The 17,963-nt window shown below is 41.4% G+C and overlaps 1 protein-coding gene across 5 annotated transcripts in view; it reads left to right on the forward strand.

Moving 5' to 3' along the window:
* MLLT3 (MLLT3 super elongation complex subunit) overlaps positions 1 to 15,586 on the forward strand; it is a 270,938-nt gene extending 255,352 nt beyond the window's left edge. For all 5 annotated transcript variants that reach the window (XM_040417220.1, XM_040417219.1, XM_040417221.1 and 2 more), the window contains one exon: positions 12,695 to 15,586. In XM_040417220.1, coding sequence (XP_040273154.1) covers positions 12,695 to 12,826 — 132 coding nt within the window. In that variant the 3' untranslated portion in view covers positions 12,827 to 15,586. The remainder of the gene's footprint in view (positions 1 to 12,694) is intronic.
* The last annotated feature ends 2,377 nt before the right edge of the window (positions 15,587 to 17,963 follow it).

Here is a 17,963-nt window from a genome sequence, read left to right on the forward strand (position 1 = left end):
TTACCTTGGGTAGGGTATGATTTTTGCGGCATGAGATGACTGTTTTATTGGCACTATTTTGGGGTGCGTGTGACTTTTTGATCGCTTGCTATTACACTTTTTGTGATGTAAGGTGACAAAAAATGGTTTATTTAGCACAGTTTTTATTTTACATTTTTTACGGTGTTCATCTGAGGGGTTATATTTTTATAGAGCCGGTCGATACGGACGCGGCGACACCTAATATGTATACTTTTTTTTTATTTATGTAAGTTTTACACAATGATTTCATTTTTGAAGCAAAAAAAATCTGTTTTAGTGTGTCCATATTCTGAGCCATAATTTTTTTATTTTTTGGGCGATTGTCTCAGGTAGGGGCTCATTTTTTGCGGGATGAGGTGACTGTTAGATTGGTTCTATTTTGGTGGGGGCAAACACCTTTTTGATCGCTTGCTGTTGTACTTTTTGTGATGTAAGGTGACAAAAAAATTGTTTATTTCGCACAGTTTTTATTTTTTATTTTTACGGTGTTCATCTGAGGGGTTAGGTCATGTGATATGTTTATAGAGCCGGTCGATACGGACACGTCGATACCTAATATGTATACTTTTTTTCCCCCCCTATTTTTTTACCAATTTTTTTTTTTTTACTTTATTTGGGGAAAATGACGTTTTTGTTTATTTTTACTTGAAACTTTTTTTGGGGGAAAACTTTATTTTTTCAACTTTTTTTTTTCACTTTATTTTTTGTCCCACTTTGGGACTTGAACTTTTGGGGGTCTAATTCCTTTACAATGCATTACAATACTTCCGATCATGGGTCCTTAAGGACTCGGGAAACATGCTGTACCGGTACGTCATGTGTCCCTAAGGGGTTAAAGCTTGTAAAAGAGTGGGATCTTGACATACGGACCACTTAATATGGTGGATTTGGTGATCTCTGTAATGGGGACACCACTTTTGCTCGGTTTCTCCTTCTTTTGAGGGATATTCTGGCTTTCACTGTGTTGAAGACTCATAGCTGGGGCTCAGTTATAACCTACAACAACCCAAATTGCAATACCAAACTCCTCAACCAACTACAAATTATACCAAAAAAGAGCGAGGATGTATAATGATAAAAAAATTTTCATTTTTATTCAAATCAGTAGCATAATCAGTACAGGTAGAGTCAAAAGGGGGACAGGACATGAAGACTGAGCCTCTATGGAGCTCAACAATGTGGAGAATCACACTTGGGGGTGAGTATACCAGTGCTTGAAGTGGGCCGGAACGCGGCGGTACTCAGTACCGCCACTTCCAAAAATTGCCCTGGAGAGTACCAGCACCTCTCCGTGCGCCCAGTACGTGGGTTTCCGGTACCGGAGCGCAGCGGAGAGCTGGCAGTATCTCCTCCCTAATGTCGTTGGCTGGGCAGCTAGTGGAGGGGGGCGGGTCGTTGCAGAGTACGGCTCAGGCTGGCGCAGGCAGGGAGTTGACCTCACGTTAGGTGACGTCAACTCCTTCCCGCGCGCCTGTGACTGAGGAGCGATCAGTGCGGCGACCAGTGACTGGTCCTCCTTGGAGTCAGGAGTCGGACGGTGCAGCAAAGAACATCGACTCGTACTGGTACAGAGAGGAATTAATGTGTGTGATGAGGGGGGGGGGGGGTCTGATGTGCAGGGGGGTACTGGTACAGAGAGGAACGAATGTGCGGTGGTGGGGGGGGGGGTACTGGTACATAGAGGAACTAATATATATGTGTCTGATGGGTGGGTCTGATGTGTAGGGGGCCCCTGCACATCAGACCCCCCCATCACACACATATATATTAGTTCCTCTATGTACCAGGACCCCCTCCCCACCACCACACATTAGTGCCTCTCTGTACCAGTACCCCTCTGCACATCAGACCCCCCATCACACACATATATATTAGTTCCTCTATGTACCAGTACCCCCCCCCCCCCCCCCCACCACCGCACATTCGTTCCTCTCTGAACCAGTACCCCCCTGCACATCAGACCCCTTCCTCATCACACACACACACACATTAATTCCTCTCTGTACCAGTACCCCCCTGGCAGGGGGGTACTGGTACAGAGAGGAATTAATGTGTGTGTGTGTGATGAGTGGGGGGGGGGGTCTGATGTGCAGGGGGGTACTGGTACAGAGAGGAACGAATGTGCGGTGGTGGGGGGGGGTACTGTACTGGTACATAGAGGAACTAATATATATGTGTGTGATGGGGGGGTCTGATGTGCAGGGGGGGGGAGCACCGGCGCCTAATAGAGTACCGGCACCTCTTTTGGCCCACTTAAAGCACTGAGTATAACCATGAACAGCTGATCACACAACAATATTGCAGAAGCTAAAGACACAGGAGTGGTTGCGGGTGCAGGATGCTATTCCCCAGTTAATAACAACTACCTTCCTATTGGTCTAAGCTTCTAACATATAGACTCTGTTGGAATTAGGACAACGGTAGAATACTGACATAATTGATGACTGGTATACACAATAACTAATGCTGCCCGTCCAACCCTACACAGAGTTACATACTCTGTTACATCCTCTGTTACACACCATGTTACATACTCATATTGCTGCATTTTGCTGGTAACACAAATCCCCAAACGCCTCAACCTCGACACGTGTTTCGCCACGTAGGCTTCGTCAGGAGGTATATACAGACTAAGACAAAATTGGGCATACATAGACCGAAGAGGAGGGATCAATTACCACTAACCACGATCATCTGCATCGGGGGCATTCCGGTGCAGTACCGCCCATGTTGCATGGATGCCTCCTTCAGCGCTTCCTAGTCGCCTGATTCGCGACCTAGTTGGAGCACTTTCGGGTAGCAGTCATACAGCGCATGCGCCGGCCGCATCATCCCCCAACCACATGATCGCTGAACCGTCACCTGGTCTTGACGTCATGAGCACATGACCGCCTCCAAGGTCCTTCAGCCCAAGCTACACTATCCAAAGGTCCTGAGCGCTCATACGCACTCTCACGGACCCTGTGCATGCCAACTGTAAATTGATCATGATGTCGTGATCCCGCAACCGTCCTAAGCTGGGGCTCCACAGTTATTTTCCATACTATAGTCTACTATGGCACCTTGTGCCTTCTCACACGCCATATCAGCATGGCTTCATGAGGGATCGGTTATGTCAAACTAATTTAATCAGTTTCTATGAGGAGCTAAGTTTTAGACTTGACCATGGCGAATCAATGGATGTCGTATTTGTGGACTTCTCCAAAGCATCTGACACTGTACCACATAAAAGGTTGGTATATAAAATGAGAACACTTGGACTGGGAGAAAATGTCTGTATGTGGGTAAGTAACTGGCTCAATGGAGGGTGGTTATTAACGGTACACACTCAGATTGGGTCACTGTCACTAGTGGGGTACCACAGGGGGCAGTATTGGGCCCTATTCTCTTTAATATATTTATTAATGATCTTGTAGAAGTCTTGCACGGTAAAATATCAATTTTTGCAGATGACCCTAAACTGTGTGAAGTGATTAACACGGAAGATGACAGTATACTGCTACAGATGGATCTGGATAGACTGGAGGCTTGGGCAGATAAGTGGCAGATGAGGTTTACCACTGACAAATGTAAGGTTATGCACATGGGAAGGAATAAAGCAAGTCACCAGTACATAATAAATGGTAAAACACTGGGTAACACTGACATGGAAAAAAGACTTAACTGAACAGCAAACTACAGGTGAAACTCGAAAAATAAGAATATTTTGCAAAGTTCATTTATTTCAGTAATGCAACTTAAAAGGTGAAACTAATAATGAGATAGACTCATTACATGCAAAGCGAGATATTTCAAGCCTTTATTTGTTATAATTTTGATATTTGGATGATTATGGCTTACAGTTTATGAAAACCCTAAAGTCACAATCTCGGGTATCCTTTGCTCAGGGGGTATGGATTAATTAGCTGACTAGAGTGTGACACTTTGAGCCTAGAGTATTGAACCTTTTCACAATATTCTAATTTTAAGTTGCATTAATGCAACTCCTTTTAAGTTGCTTTACTGAAATAAATGAACTTTTGCACGATATACAAATTTTTAGAGTTTCACCTGTAAACTGTAGAAACCAGTGTGAGGCAGCTGCTGCCAAGGCCAATAAGATAATGGGTTGCATCAAAAGGGGCATAGATGCCCGTGATGAGAACATAGTCCTACCACTTTACAAATCACTAGTCAGACCACACATGGAGTACTGTGTACAGTTCTGGGCTCCTGTGAACAAGGCAGACATAGCAGAGCTGGAGAGAGTTCAGAGGAGGGAACTAAAGTAATAACTGGAATGGGTGGACTACAGTACCCAGAAATATTATCAAAATTAGGGTTATTTAGGTTAGAAAAGAAGAGTACTGAGGGGCGATCTAAAATATATCAGAGATCTCAAGAGAACAAGTTGTACCTTGAAACCGAACGAAGTTATTACAGACTTCGTGAGGTAATAACTTCGGGTCATTGTAGCCAATACATTCTAATATTGTAGGGAGCTCCCGCTCCATACAGTATTGCAACAAAGTTTTATGCGAACCGACTTCAGATAAAGCATCCGAAGTCGATTCGCTCATCCCTATTGCACACTATAGGAAAAAATGCCGGCCTCTAGTGGCCAAGACCATGGGAGCCTGCATAAACATGCACCTCGTATCTGTGCTGCAGCAGTGGTCGTAAGCCTTAGAAATGAGCAGTGTATTGTACAATAGAAATTAGGAAGTGCCTTGTGTTAACTTTCTATACTTATTAAATGCCATTTGCTGAAGTGAGACCCCTTTAACCCCTTAGTGACCAGCCTGTTTTTGGCCTTACTGAACAAGCGGTTTTCTTCCTTTTTTCTTCCAAGAGCTATAACTTTTTAATTTTCCCTCTATATAGCTATATGAGGGCTTGTTTTTTGCAGGAAAAGTTGTAGTTTTTAATAGCGCCATTTTGGGATACACATAGCTTTCTGATTAACTTTTATTTACTCTTTCTGGTAGGGAGATGGGAAAAACAGCAATTCTGCCACTGTTTTTACGTTATAAATTTTACTATATAAATTTTCCGCTATAAATAACATACCTAATATCTTTAGTCTCTGGGTCAGTACGATTACAGTAATACCAAATACATATTGTTTTTTTTACTTCTTTTTTTTACAGCTTTTTTTAAAAGGAAAAAAATGTTTTTGCATTGCCGCTTCCCAAGACCCATAACTTTTTTACTTTTCTTTCTATAGTGTTGTGTGAGGGCTTGATATTAGCGGGATAACTTTTATTCTTCAATGGCATATTTTGGAGTAAATTATGCTTTTTGATCGCTTGTTTTGGTGGCAACTAAGAATAAATTAGCAATTCAAATATTTATAATTTTTTTTTACGGCATTCACCATGGGGGATAATTTATGTGATATTTATAAAGTCTGTGTCGTTACGAACGTGGCAATACCAAACATATGGTGGCAATTTTTTTTTGCTATTTTTTCTTATTGAAAAGCGTATCTGCAATGAAGTTTTTTTTTAATTTTTTTATGGAATTTTTTTATTTAATAAATGTGTTTTGTTTTTTGTTTTTAACCACTTAATAGTCCCACAAGGGGACTATAACAGACAGTATTTTGATTGCTTTTAATTGCAATTCATTATCTCTATAGTGCATTGCATTTTAATAGCAGTGCTATTCTGACATTGCAGCCTGCTGGAAATTACATGAGACCGCAGCCAGCCGTCACACACATTGGCAGCACGCGATCACATTTGCGGGGTGCCGATGGGAGACAGAGGGAGTCCGCTCCCTCTGTCAGCACTTTACGTGTGGCGGGTGCCATTGTCCGGGGCATAATAAGTGTTAAACAGCCTGTATCGGTACTCCTGTGAGAGCCGTTTCCCCTGCAGGGGACCTGTGCAGCGCTTAGACTGGGCCACTGTAAAAAAAAAAAAAAAAAAAGCGGCGACCCAGCCTAAGGCTCCTTAACCACCTCCGGACCGCCTAACGCAGATTCGCGTTCCGGAGGTGGCAGCCCTGCGCAGAGTCACGCATATATGCGTCATCTCGCGATGGCCGAGATTTCCTGTGAACGCGCGCACACAGGCGCGCGCGCTCACAGGAACGGAAGGTAAGCGAGTGGATCTCCAGCCTGCCAGCGGCGATCGTTCGCTGGCAGGCTGGAGATGTGATTTTTTTTTAACCCCTAACAGGTATATTAGACGCTGTTTTGATAACAGCGTCTAATATACCTGCTACCTGGTCCTCTGGTGGTCCCCTTTGTTTGGATCGACCACCAGAGGACACAGGCAGCTCAGTAATATGTTGCACCAAGCACCACTACACTACACCCCCCCCCCCTGTCACTTATTAACCCCTTATTCACCCTTGATCACCCCTGATCACCCCATATAGACTCCCTGATCACCCCCCTGTCATTGATCACCCCCCTGTAAAGCTCCATTCAGATGTCCGCATGATTTTTACGGATCCACTGATAGATGGATCGGATCCGCAAAACGCATACGGACGTCTGAATAAAGCCTTACAGGGGCGTGATCAATGACTGTGGTGATCACCCCATATAGACTCCCTGATCACCCCCCTGTCATTGATTACCCCCCTGTAAGATCCATTCAGATGTCCGCATGATTTTTACGGATCCACTGATAGATGGATCGGATCCGCAAAACACATACGGACGTCTGAATAAAGCCTTACAGGGGCGTGATCAATGACTGTGGTGATCACCCCATATAGACTCCCTGATCACCCCCCTGTCATTGATTACCCCCCTGTAAGATCCATTCAGATGTCCGCATGATTTTTACGGATCCACTGATAGATGGATCGGATCCGCAAAACGCATACGGACGTCTGAATAAAGCCTTACAGGGGCGTGATCAATGACTGTGGTGATCACCCCATATAGACTCCCTGATCACCCCCCTGTCATTGATTACCCCCCTGTAAGATCCATTCAGATGTCCGCATGATTTTTACGGATCCACTGATAGATGGATCGGATCCGCAAAACGCATATGGACGTCTGAATAAAGCCTTACAGGGGCGTGATCAATGACTGTGGTGATCACCCCATATAGACTCCCTGATTACCCCCCTGTCATTGATCACACCCCTGTAAAGCTCCATTCAGACGTCCGCATGATTTTTACGGATCCACTGATAGATGGATCGGATCCGCAAAACGCATACGGACGTCTGAATGGAGCCTTACAGGGGCGTGATCAATGACTGTGGTGATCACCCCATATAGACTCCCTGATCACCCCCCTGTCATTGATTACCCCACCTGTCATTGACCCCCCCCCCTGTCAGGCTGCATTCAGATGTCCGTATGATTTTTACGGATCCACTGATAGATAGATCGGATCCGCAAAACACATACGGACATCTGAATGGAGCCTTATAGGGGGGTGATCAATGACAGGGGGGTGATCACCCCATATAGACTCCCTGATCACCCCCCTGTCATTGATTACCCCCCTGTCATTGATCACACCCCTGTAAAGCTCCATTCAGATGTCCGCATTATTTTTACGGATCCACTGATAGATGGATCGGATCCGCAAAACACATACGGACATCTGAATGGAGCCTTATAGGGGGTGATCAAGGACAGGGGGGTGATCACCCCATATAGACTCCCTGATCACCCCCCTGTCATTGATCACCCCCCTGTCATTGATCACCCCCCTGTCATTGATCACCTCTCTGTAAGGCTCCATTCAGACATTTTTTTGGCCCAAGTTAGCGGAAATTATTTTTTTTTTCTTACAAAGTCTCATATTCCACTAACTTGTGTCAAAAAATAAAATCTCACATGAACTCACCATACCCCTCACGGAATCCAAATGCGTAAAAATTTTTAGACATTTATATTCCAGACTTCTTCTCACGCTTTAGGGCCCCTAGAATGCCAGGGCAGTATAAATACCCCACATGTGACCCCATTTCGGAAAGAAGACACCCCCAGGTATTCCGTGAGGGGCATATTGAGTCCATGAAAGATTGAAATTTTTGTCCCAAGCTAGCGGAAAGGGAGACTTTGTGAGAAAAAAATAAATAAAATCAATTTCCGCTAACTTGTGCCAAAAAAAAAAAAATTTCTATGAATTCGCCATGCCCCTCATTGAATACCTTGGGGTGTCTTTTTTCCAAAATGGGGTCACATGTGGGGTATTTATACTGCCCTGGCATTCTAGGGGCCCTAAAGCGTGAGAAGAAGTCTGGGATCCAAATGTCTAAAAATGCCCTCATAAAAGGAATGTGGGCCCCTTTGCGCATCTAGGCTGCAAAAAAGTGTCACACATCTGGTATCGCCGTACTCAGGAGAAGTTGGGGAATGTGTTTTGGGGTGTCATTTTACATATACCTATGCTGGGTGAGAGAAATATCTTGGCAAAAGACAACTTTTCCCATTTTTTTATACAAAGTTGGCATTTGACCAAGATATTTATCTCACCCAGCATGGGTATATGTAAAATGACACCCCAAAACACATTCCCCAACTTCTCCTGAATACGGCGATACCACATGTGTGGCACTTTTTTGCAGCCTAGGTGGGCAAAGGGGCCCACATTCCAAAGAGCACCTTTCGGATTTCACAGGTCATTTACCTACTTACAACACATTAGGGCCCCTGGAAAATGCCAGGGCAGTATAACTACCCCACAAGTGACCCCATTTTGGAAAGAAGACACGCCAAGGTACTCCGTAAGGGGCATGGCAAGTTCCTAGAATTTTTTATTTTTTGTCACAAGTTAGTGGAAAATGATGATTTTTTTTTTTTCCTTACAAAGTCTCATATTCCACTAACTTGTGACAAAAAATAAAAACTTCCATGAACTCACTATGCCCATCAGCGAATACCTTGGGGTGTCTTCTTTCCAAAATGGGGTCACTTGTGGGGTAGTTATACTGCCCTGGCATTCTAGGGGCCCAAATGTGTGGTAAAGAGTTTGAAATCAAATTCTGTAAAAAATGACCAGTGAAATCCGAAAGGTGCTTTTTGGAATGTGGGCCCCTTTGCCCACCTAGGCTGCAAAAAAGTGTCACACATGTGGTATCTCCGTATTCAGTAGAAGTTGGGGAATGTGTTTTGGGGTGTCATTTTACATATACCCATGCTGGGTGAGATAAATATCTTGGTCAAATGCCAACTTTGTATAAAAAAATGGGAAAAGTTGTCTTTTGCCAAGATATTTCTCTCACCCAGCATGGGTATATGTAAAATGACACCCCAAAACACATTCACCAACTTCTCCTGAATACGGAGATACCACATGTGTGGCACTTTTTTGCAGCCTAGGTGGGCAAAGGGGCCCACATTCCAAAGAGCACCTTCGGATTTCACTGGTCATTTTTTACAGAATTTGATTTCAAACTCCTTACCACACATTTGGGCCCCTAGAATGCCAGGGCAGTATAACTACCCCACAAGTGACCCCATTTTGGAAAGAAGACACCCCAAGGTATTCGCTGATGGGCATAGTGAGTTCATGGAAGTTTTTATTTTTTGTCACAAGTTAGTGGAACATGAGACTTTGTAAGAAAAAAAAAATAATAAAATCATCATTTTCCGCTAACTTGTGACAAAAAATAAAAAGTTCTATGAACTCACTATGCCCATCAGCGAATACCTTAGGGTGTCTACTTTCCGAAATGGGGTCATTTGTGGGGTGTTTGTACTGTCTGGCCATTGTAGAACCTCAGGAAACATGACAGGTGCTCAGAAAGTCAGAGCTGCTTCAAAAAGCGGAAATTCACATTTTTGTACCATAGTTTGTAAACGCTATAACTTTTACCCAAACCATTTTTTTTTTACCCAAACATTTTCTTTTTATCAAAGACATGTAGAACAATAAATTTAGAGCAAAATTTATATATGGATCTCGTTTTTTTTGCAAAATTTTACAACTGAAAGTGAAAAATGTCATTTTTTTGCAAAAAAATCGTTAAATTTTGATTAATAACAAAAAAAGTAAAAATGTCAGCAGCCATGAAATACCACCAAATGAAAGCTCTATTAGTGAGAAGAAAAGGAGGTAAAATTCATTTGGGTGGTAAGTTGCATGACCGAGCAATAAACGGTGAAAGTAGTGTAGGTCAGAAGTGTAAAAAGTGGCCTGGTCTTTCAGGGTGTTTAAGCACTGGGGGCTGAGGTGGTTAATGACTGCCGTAAAAACATGTATGGGTGGTCACTAAGGGGTTAAAGATTAAAGCTTTAAAGTCCTGCCATAGTCGAGGTTTGGGAGGGTGTGATGGTAGGTAGATTAGCTCAGTCTATGAAGGTATTAATAGTGGATTGGTCTGGGTGAGAGATATATTATGCAATGCGCAAGTTGTATAAACCAGAATAGAACTCTGCAATGTGAATGACTATACTCTAGGCGTCAAACAGTTTACATCCTTAAGACAGGGAGAGAAAAGCAATTCTTCTTCCAGCCGTCTGAAATTTTAAGGGGATCTGTCACTCTGATTTTGGACTATTATCTACAGTAATACATGCGTAATACTGAAAATAAGGAGGCCAGATCACAATTTTTTTTTTTCCTACTGCCCCCGGTTCTCCCGAGGTCAGCACTCTAGCTGCCCTAAAATACACAGTCCGGACTGCTGTGCTGTTCTATGACAATGGAGAGGACCCTTGCTCATGCACAGCAGTCCAGTGCTCCAGACTAAAAAAAATACCCAGTAGTCATTGGCTCCTGAACTGAAAAATTTAGGAGCCAAATTAAATTTTTAGTCGCCAAATCGAAACTGAATAAAAATTTTGGTATCGTGACAACGCTACGCCGATCAGACCGGCGTAGGGTTGTTTCGATACCAAAATTTTGATTCGCTTTTGCCACCATAAGAAAGTATTGAGACACTCAATACCACGCGAAAAAAAAATATAAAACACCAAAAAAAGCTGCGTGCATTTCACATTTTATGAAACGTTCAGCCCATAATAGAACAGTCCTATCCTATTTTTTGGGGTGACAAGGTGACTAAAAAATGGCGAATCGCATGCGCACTGCACCACCAATGAAGATAACTGACCTTGTAATACAAATACAGGAGGCGGGTGCCGGAATCAAATAGCCGGCACCCGACCTCTATGACAGGGAGCTGCAATCCGCTGCAGTTAACCCCCTCAGGTACCGCACCTGAAGGGTTAACTGCAGCGGATCGCAGCTCCCTGTCATAGAGGTCGGGTGTCGGCTATTTGATTCCGGCACCCTCCTCCTGTATTTGTATTAACAGGTCAGTTATCTTCATTGGTAGCGCAGTGGCCACAGCACCTCCCCTCCTCCTCCCGTGTCTCTTCTTATTGGCCGCGGCAGCAGCACAGGGGGAGGGAGAGACTCCTTCTCCACTGCGCTGCTGAGAAAAACATCGGCGGCGGGGCAGAGAACTATCATCTCCTGTGCCCCGCTTCTGTATTCAACTGCAGAGCTGCAGCGGCGGGTCTAGTCGCAAATGGTGACAAGACTAAAAAGTCTTGTCGCCATTTGTAAATTCTAAGTCGCATTGGCGACCATTTTGGTTGCCATCTGGAGCCCTGCAGTCCTGACCGTGTATTTTAAAGCAGCGGTGACGGTGGAGGAATGGGAGGCAATAGGAAATTAAAAAACTCTGATCTGGACTCCATATCTGCAGTACTTCTCATGTGTTACTGCAGATAATGGTCCATAGTCAGATTCCCTTAAAGCTGTTTAGACAATAGTGGGTTAACTTGATCTCTGTATACAGCACTCGATGAGCATTGTGTATAGTTTAATGGGGAAGCAAGGGATAGTAAAAAAATGTAAAACGTAAAGGTTTAGGATGTGCAGAATTCATGCTCTATTGGTAACTTACATGCACAATACTTCACAAATGTTTACCAACATATGGATCACTGAGTCCACAAATGTCCTAATTAGGTACAGGGGTGGTTAGATGTTTAACTGTTCATCTTAAAAAGACAACTACTCAAATGGTGATGTCCCTCAGATCCTGGTGGGGGGTGGGGTAAAGATAACAGGCTGTGTTCTTTCTTCCGGTTGTCAATTATAACATCCTGTCTCCCCCAGACCAATTGTGCTTCCCAAATTTTGTACTTGCATACTCCGTATAATTCTGGTTTTGATACCAAGAGCTAAGCTATAACTTTTATATTTTAGCCAAGGGAAAAGTTTATACTTTTGAACATACAGTATGGGGGTCATTACCGGAATTTTTGATGCTGGTCTTAACTCCTATAGCTGGCGGTGTATCCACCGAAGAGATTCCGGCCTCTTCATAACTTCGGCATATCCAGCACCAGTTCTAAATGTAAGCCAGCTTTCTAGCTGGCTTACAGTTACACCATTTTCTACGAATAAATCAGGCATAGAAAATGATGAATGAGACTGGTCTGCCCGCCCATCCCCTTCCCCGCCCACTTTTTTAGACCTGCCGTGAGTGGGGAAAAGTCATATATAGACATACTTCTAGATAGTAAATTACCCTCTATATCCTTGGTTGTGATAGTTTAAAACCCGGTTAAGTGGTGCAAATGCCTTCTTACGTGCCTTTCAGATTTTATTCTGTAAATGCATTTTGGGAGTCTTAACAGCTGAATTCGTTTTCTTTCATTAGAAATATCTATATGCATTTGTTAGTGTTAGATGAGCACAATTATGTTTTGTCATGCAGCTAATATTTTTTTTTCTCTAATTACATTTTACAGATAGTGAACCTTATAGAAGAAACTGGGCACTTCCACATCACAAACACAACATTTGACTTTGATCTTTGTTCCCTTGACAAAACCACAGTCCGGAAATTACAGAGTTACCTAGAAACGTCTGGAGTGTCCTGAGGGTATGATTAAGACCTTCCTACACAGACAGTTAAAAGACTGGAGTCAATGCAACAATTGAACTGATTTTAATTGTTCAAGATAAATTAACAAGATCTGGAACCTCTAAAGAACAACGCAGAAAATAATATTCCCTTGGATGTTTCTTGTTGTTTCTTATGCTCAGAATGGGATACTATGAACCACAATTAAAGAAGGATTCTCCTTCACATTAAATATACATTTTTGGAGATTAAACCTGGAAAGCCTTGAAAAAAGACATGCACAACATTACTTGTTTCATGAACTGAGGTGTTCAGCATGTGTTGCCATGTGACGCATTTGAGCACACACACTGCCTTACTACGTGACTGATCTATTTATTACCGTCTATCTAGGTTCCAAACATCAGTGTGGGAATGACACTACCAGATGCTAGTAGGTCCATTACGTACATCCTAAAATACATGCTCCATTTTTTGAGCAAGACTGCTGTCAGACACTCAATGACTAATCACCAGAACATTTCTCTGCTCACACAGCAAATACTAGGTTTCTATTTCTACAGGTTTAAGAAAGGCTCACCACATGTAGACCCAGAGGTGTGGACCAAGCTCAGTTTCACCATCATCCTTGCTTGATTCCATGACATTGTTGTTAGGAACTTCTATAAATGCCCCAAATGCATTATGTGACTTGTAGCCTTACTGGGTGAATAGTTGGTTGTCCTGATAAAAATAGGCCTTGGGCTGATCTGAGTCTTGCAATGTTTGTCTGTTCAACTCAATGTGCTTGTGTCTTTCTCAATGTTTTTTCTCTCTCTGATACTAAAACTGTTCTTTAGTTGAATATATATATATATATATATTCATTATAATTCTGCACTATGAACCTCTTTTCAAAAAGATTCCTTGTTGAAAATGGCCTTGTTGTGCCATACACTTATCTAATGATGTGGAAAATTCTTCATTTGGAACTATTTATTACAAATCTTTACTGTCTTTGGCTGACAGTTACATTAACTATTGCTACCATGGACAAAATGGCATTTGGTATTTAGGTTTTTATGTTCACCCATTTGTTTATGGTCACTAATGTCAACTTTTTTCTATTTGGAAATTAAATTTTCTTTTCATAAAAATATAAAGTAATTTGTATTGGGATCAATTTTTTGGAGTGATGTTGGGATAACCCTTATTTTGTTTACACATATATATAATGCCTTTTTTTTTAAGGAAATATATCATTATATATATTATTTTTATTTTTTTTATTTTGTTTTAGTTCCTAAATGAATTGCCTCATTTTTCCCCAAAATTACTTGCTTCTTTAATATTTTGTTTTATTTAATGGAATTCTGCTTCTTTCGAATAAAAAAATGAATTGAACTTTTGGGATGTGCAGGAACTAAACAGATGGGGCATTTATGAAACCTGTTGCACAGGTTGTGATGACATTTTTCAAAAATCCCCCCCCCACACACACACACAATCCAAATCTCTGCTTAACAATATAGAAAATTTTACAGAATGTTGACACTGAGATTTTTTTTTCATTATTGTGCTTGTACTTGAAGAGAAGAGTTACCATCATAACCCACTCTAGCTTTGCTACTGTGCTGTGAATGGCATTTTAGCATATTGTAATTTGGATTAATAGTTTTTCAACTTGGAACTAAGATCTAAATCTTCCCATCCCAGCTGGTACATGATGGAAGAGGGCTGTTGGGCATGGTTTACAGCTACCAGCTTACTGTGCATTCACAGTTTCACTATTTGTACTATTTTATAGTGCCATATCAGCTGTGTTTCTTAAGTCAGGGTTTGCTAGAGCATGGACTGCCGTCAACTTACTCTTTTCTGTATAAACCACTGTATTATAAGTTACAGGAACATTCCCAAACTTGCTGTTACACTGAAGATGTGTAAGTCTTACTGCCAAAGAATTGCATCTAGTTATTCCATGATTATTCATGCAGTTGCAATCCTAAAGGACAGAAACTCCACTCAATGCATTATGTGGGCTGTGTGTATATATACTTATGTACACTACCACATGTATACCTATAGCTGCTGTTTGTAACACTGTCTCCATCTGTGTCCATTAACAGCCTGAGAACATTCACATACTTTCTAATATATGATCAATGTATTTTGTAATTGTACAACACTGAATGACATAATATCTGCACTGGCGGTATCCTGGCCTGACTAGATGTGTATACTAAGGAGATGCAGTATACTTACACAGTAGTCAGTAGACACCCGGCCTACAATTATATTTCTACTGTTTTTGTGCTGCAGTCTTCTTATTCCTTTAGATCCGAATACTTTAGGTATGTGCCACATTTTCAGTTTTTCATGTGGTCAGTGTATAACTGGTATGGATATGTCTTACATTGTATTCCAGTAAGATTATTATTTGTGTTTCTTTCAGCCCAAAGAGTTTTATTTTTTATTTTCTTTTATTTTTTCTTGTATGATTTTAACATGGGAGAATTTCAGTTACTCCCCAATGAACAAGTGTACTTTCCAGTAATGTTATGACTCTATAGGATGATTGGCATGAAGCATACTTGAAACAGTTTGTTGTATAGTCCACTTTTCAATGTGCAATTTATATCAAGGAACGCTTAAAACTTCAAAATGACGCGTGTGTTGTGTTTGTTTTACTGTTACTTTTTTGACCTTTATGATAAAGTGTACAGAATGATTGAAACAAGCTATCATTTTAACTAATTTCACCATCTCCATATTACATTGTCGATATTAAACCGTTGCATATATGTAATTTGGTCCATAAATAACTTTTGTAACCTTTTGATTAGTGAAATCTTTTATGGGATCGTTCCCTAATCCTATTTCATATAAAAGCAACAACGCAATGATCATGTTTTCTGTTATGTCTCAAACTGAAAAGTCATGAGCACCACTGCTATTTACAGCATCTCAGTGAATATGGGATCTATTAGTCATACATCAGTTTCCAAATTTCAAAGGGCAGAATGAAACAATTAAAGTGGTTGTCCAAAGTAATCATCTTGAGAAATTTGGAGAAAGAGAAAAATGAAAGGATCAAATTTTTTTCAAGCATAGTTTCTTATTACCAAATTAGAGCATATGTTTTGCTTTCACAATTTTAAAGGTGAGGTACACATTGCATTACATCAGAAGTTCCAAAAATTACCCAGAAGGGCTTTCTGTTGTACAAAGAATACTAATAGGAAAGCAAATGATACGGCTGTGTACATTAATATTATAAAGGTCATCAACCAGTGCCTCGCTGAATTATATGTGGAGATACGGTAAGTGATGGATTCCTGTGCCAGTCTTTCTTTGCATTCTTTTCTGTAGGAAGCTTGTAGACCATCAAACCCCTCTTAATAGAAGAACTAGGTAAAATGATCAGCAGAAATGCATTTTATATGCAGGGTACAGATCTAGCAGGCATTAAACAAGATGGTGTGCTATTCCATTCCCATAGCATGGTTTATATAGCGGAGCTATGATATAATTCTCATTAGAACGACCACAGTATGTAAATATTACAGATAATGCCTGCTACATCTCTATATTAAACCAGAAATCTTATATTTATAAAGGTGCTGTATGGAACTACATAGCAAGAGGGTCCACCTTTTTCCAAACACCACACCACGCTTGTCCTTATGCAGTTTCTGGTATCTCAGCTTAGGGTTCATTCACACGTCCGTAATTTGGGTCCGCTTCGTTCCGCAATTTGCGGACCCATTCACTTTCAATGGGGCTGGAACAGATGTGAATCCCCATTTTCGGGATCCGCATCCATTTTTTCGGGATCCGCAATTCCGTTCCTGAAAAAAAATAGAACATGTCCTATTCTTGTCCGCAATTGCGGACCAGAAAAGGCATTTTCTATTATAGTGTCTGTGATGTGCGGTCCGCAAATTGCGGATGGCACATTGCAGGTGTCCATGTTTTGTGGATCCGCAAAACACTTACGGACATGTGAATGGACCCTAAGTTCTACTCACTTAAGGGTCCATTCACACGTCCGTAATTTGGGTCCGCATTTTGCGGACCCATTCACTTTCAATGGGGCTGGAACAGATGCGAATCCGCATTTTCGGGATCCGCATCCGTTTTATCTAGATCTGTTTTTTTCAGGATTCGCAAGTCCGTTCCTGAAAAAAATAGAACATGTCCTATTCTTGTCCGCAATTGCGGAACAGAAAAGGCATTTTCTATTATAGTGTCTGTGATGTGCGGTCCGCAAATTGCGGATGGCACATTGCAGGTGTCTGTGTTTTGCGGATCCGCAAAACACTTACGAACGTGTGAATGGACCCTAAATGTGTATACAGGCAATACTGCCATATTGGGCTTGAGAAAGAATGCAATTGGGTTTCTATAAATGATCTGCATAAAGTCTCTAAATGGATGGATACAGAATGCTGTACTGCAGAGCCGTAGGCTCACCAAGATATTCTCTATATAGCTCTGATATACAGATGTAGCTGTTCTAAACTTAAGTGATATCACATCTCACCGTGAAGTCACTGCCCAAAAGCCATTGAAAAAGTCAATTGAAAGTTTCTTGCCATTGTTTAGTTAACCCCTTAAGGACTCAGCCCTATTTCACCTTAAGGACTTGGTCATTTTTTTTGCAAATCTGACCAGTGTCACTTTAAGCGCTGATAACTTTTAGACGCTTTGACTTATCCAGGCCATTCTGAGATTGTTTTTTCGTCACATATTGTACTTCATGACACTGGTAAAATGAAGTCAAAAAAATTCATTTTTATTTATAAAAAAATACCAAATTTACCAAAAACACAATTTTTAGGGACCAGTTCAGGTCTGAAGTCACTTTGCGAGGCTTACATAATAGAAAACACCAAAAATGACCTCCTTCTATAAACTACACCCCTCAAGGTATTCAAAACTGATTTTACAAACTTTGTTAACCCTTTAGGTGTTCCACATGAATTAATGGAAAATAGAGATACAATTTCAAAATTTCACTTTTTTGGCAGATTTTCCATTTAAATAATTTTTTTCCAGTTACAAAGCAAGGGTTAACAGCCAAACCAAACTCAATATTTATGGCCCTGATTCTGTAGTTTACACTATGTCCCATTTGAAGCCCCCCTGATGCACCCCTAGAGTAGAAACTCCAT

The sequence above is a fragment of the Bufo bufo genome, chromosome 2 (assembly GCF_905171765.1).
Source record: "Bufo bufo chromosome 2, aBufBuf1.1, whole genome shotgun sequence".
Taxonomy (NCBI): domain Eukaryota; kingdom Metazoa; phylum Chordata; class Amphibia; order Anura; family Bufonidae; genus Bufo; species Bufo bufo.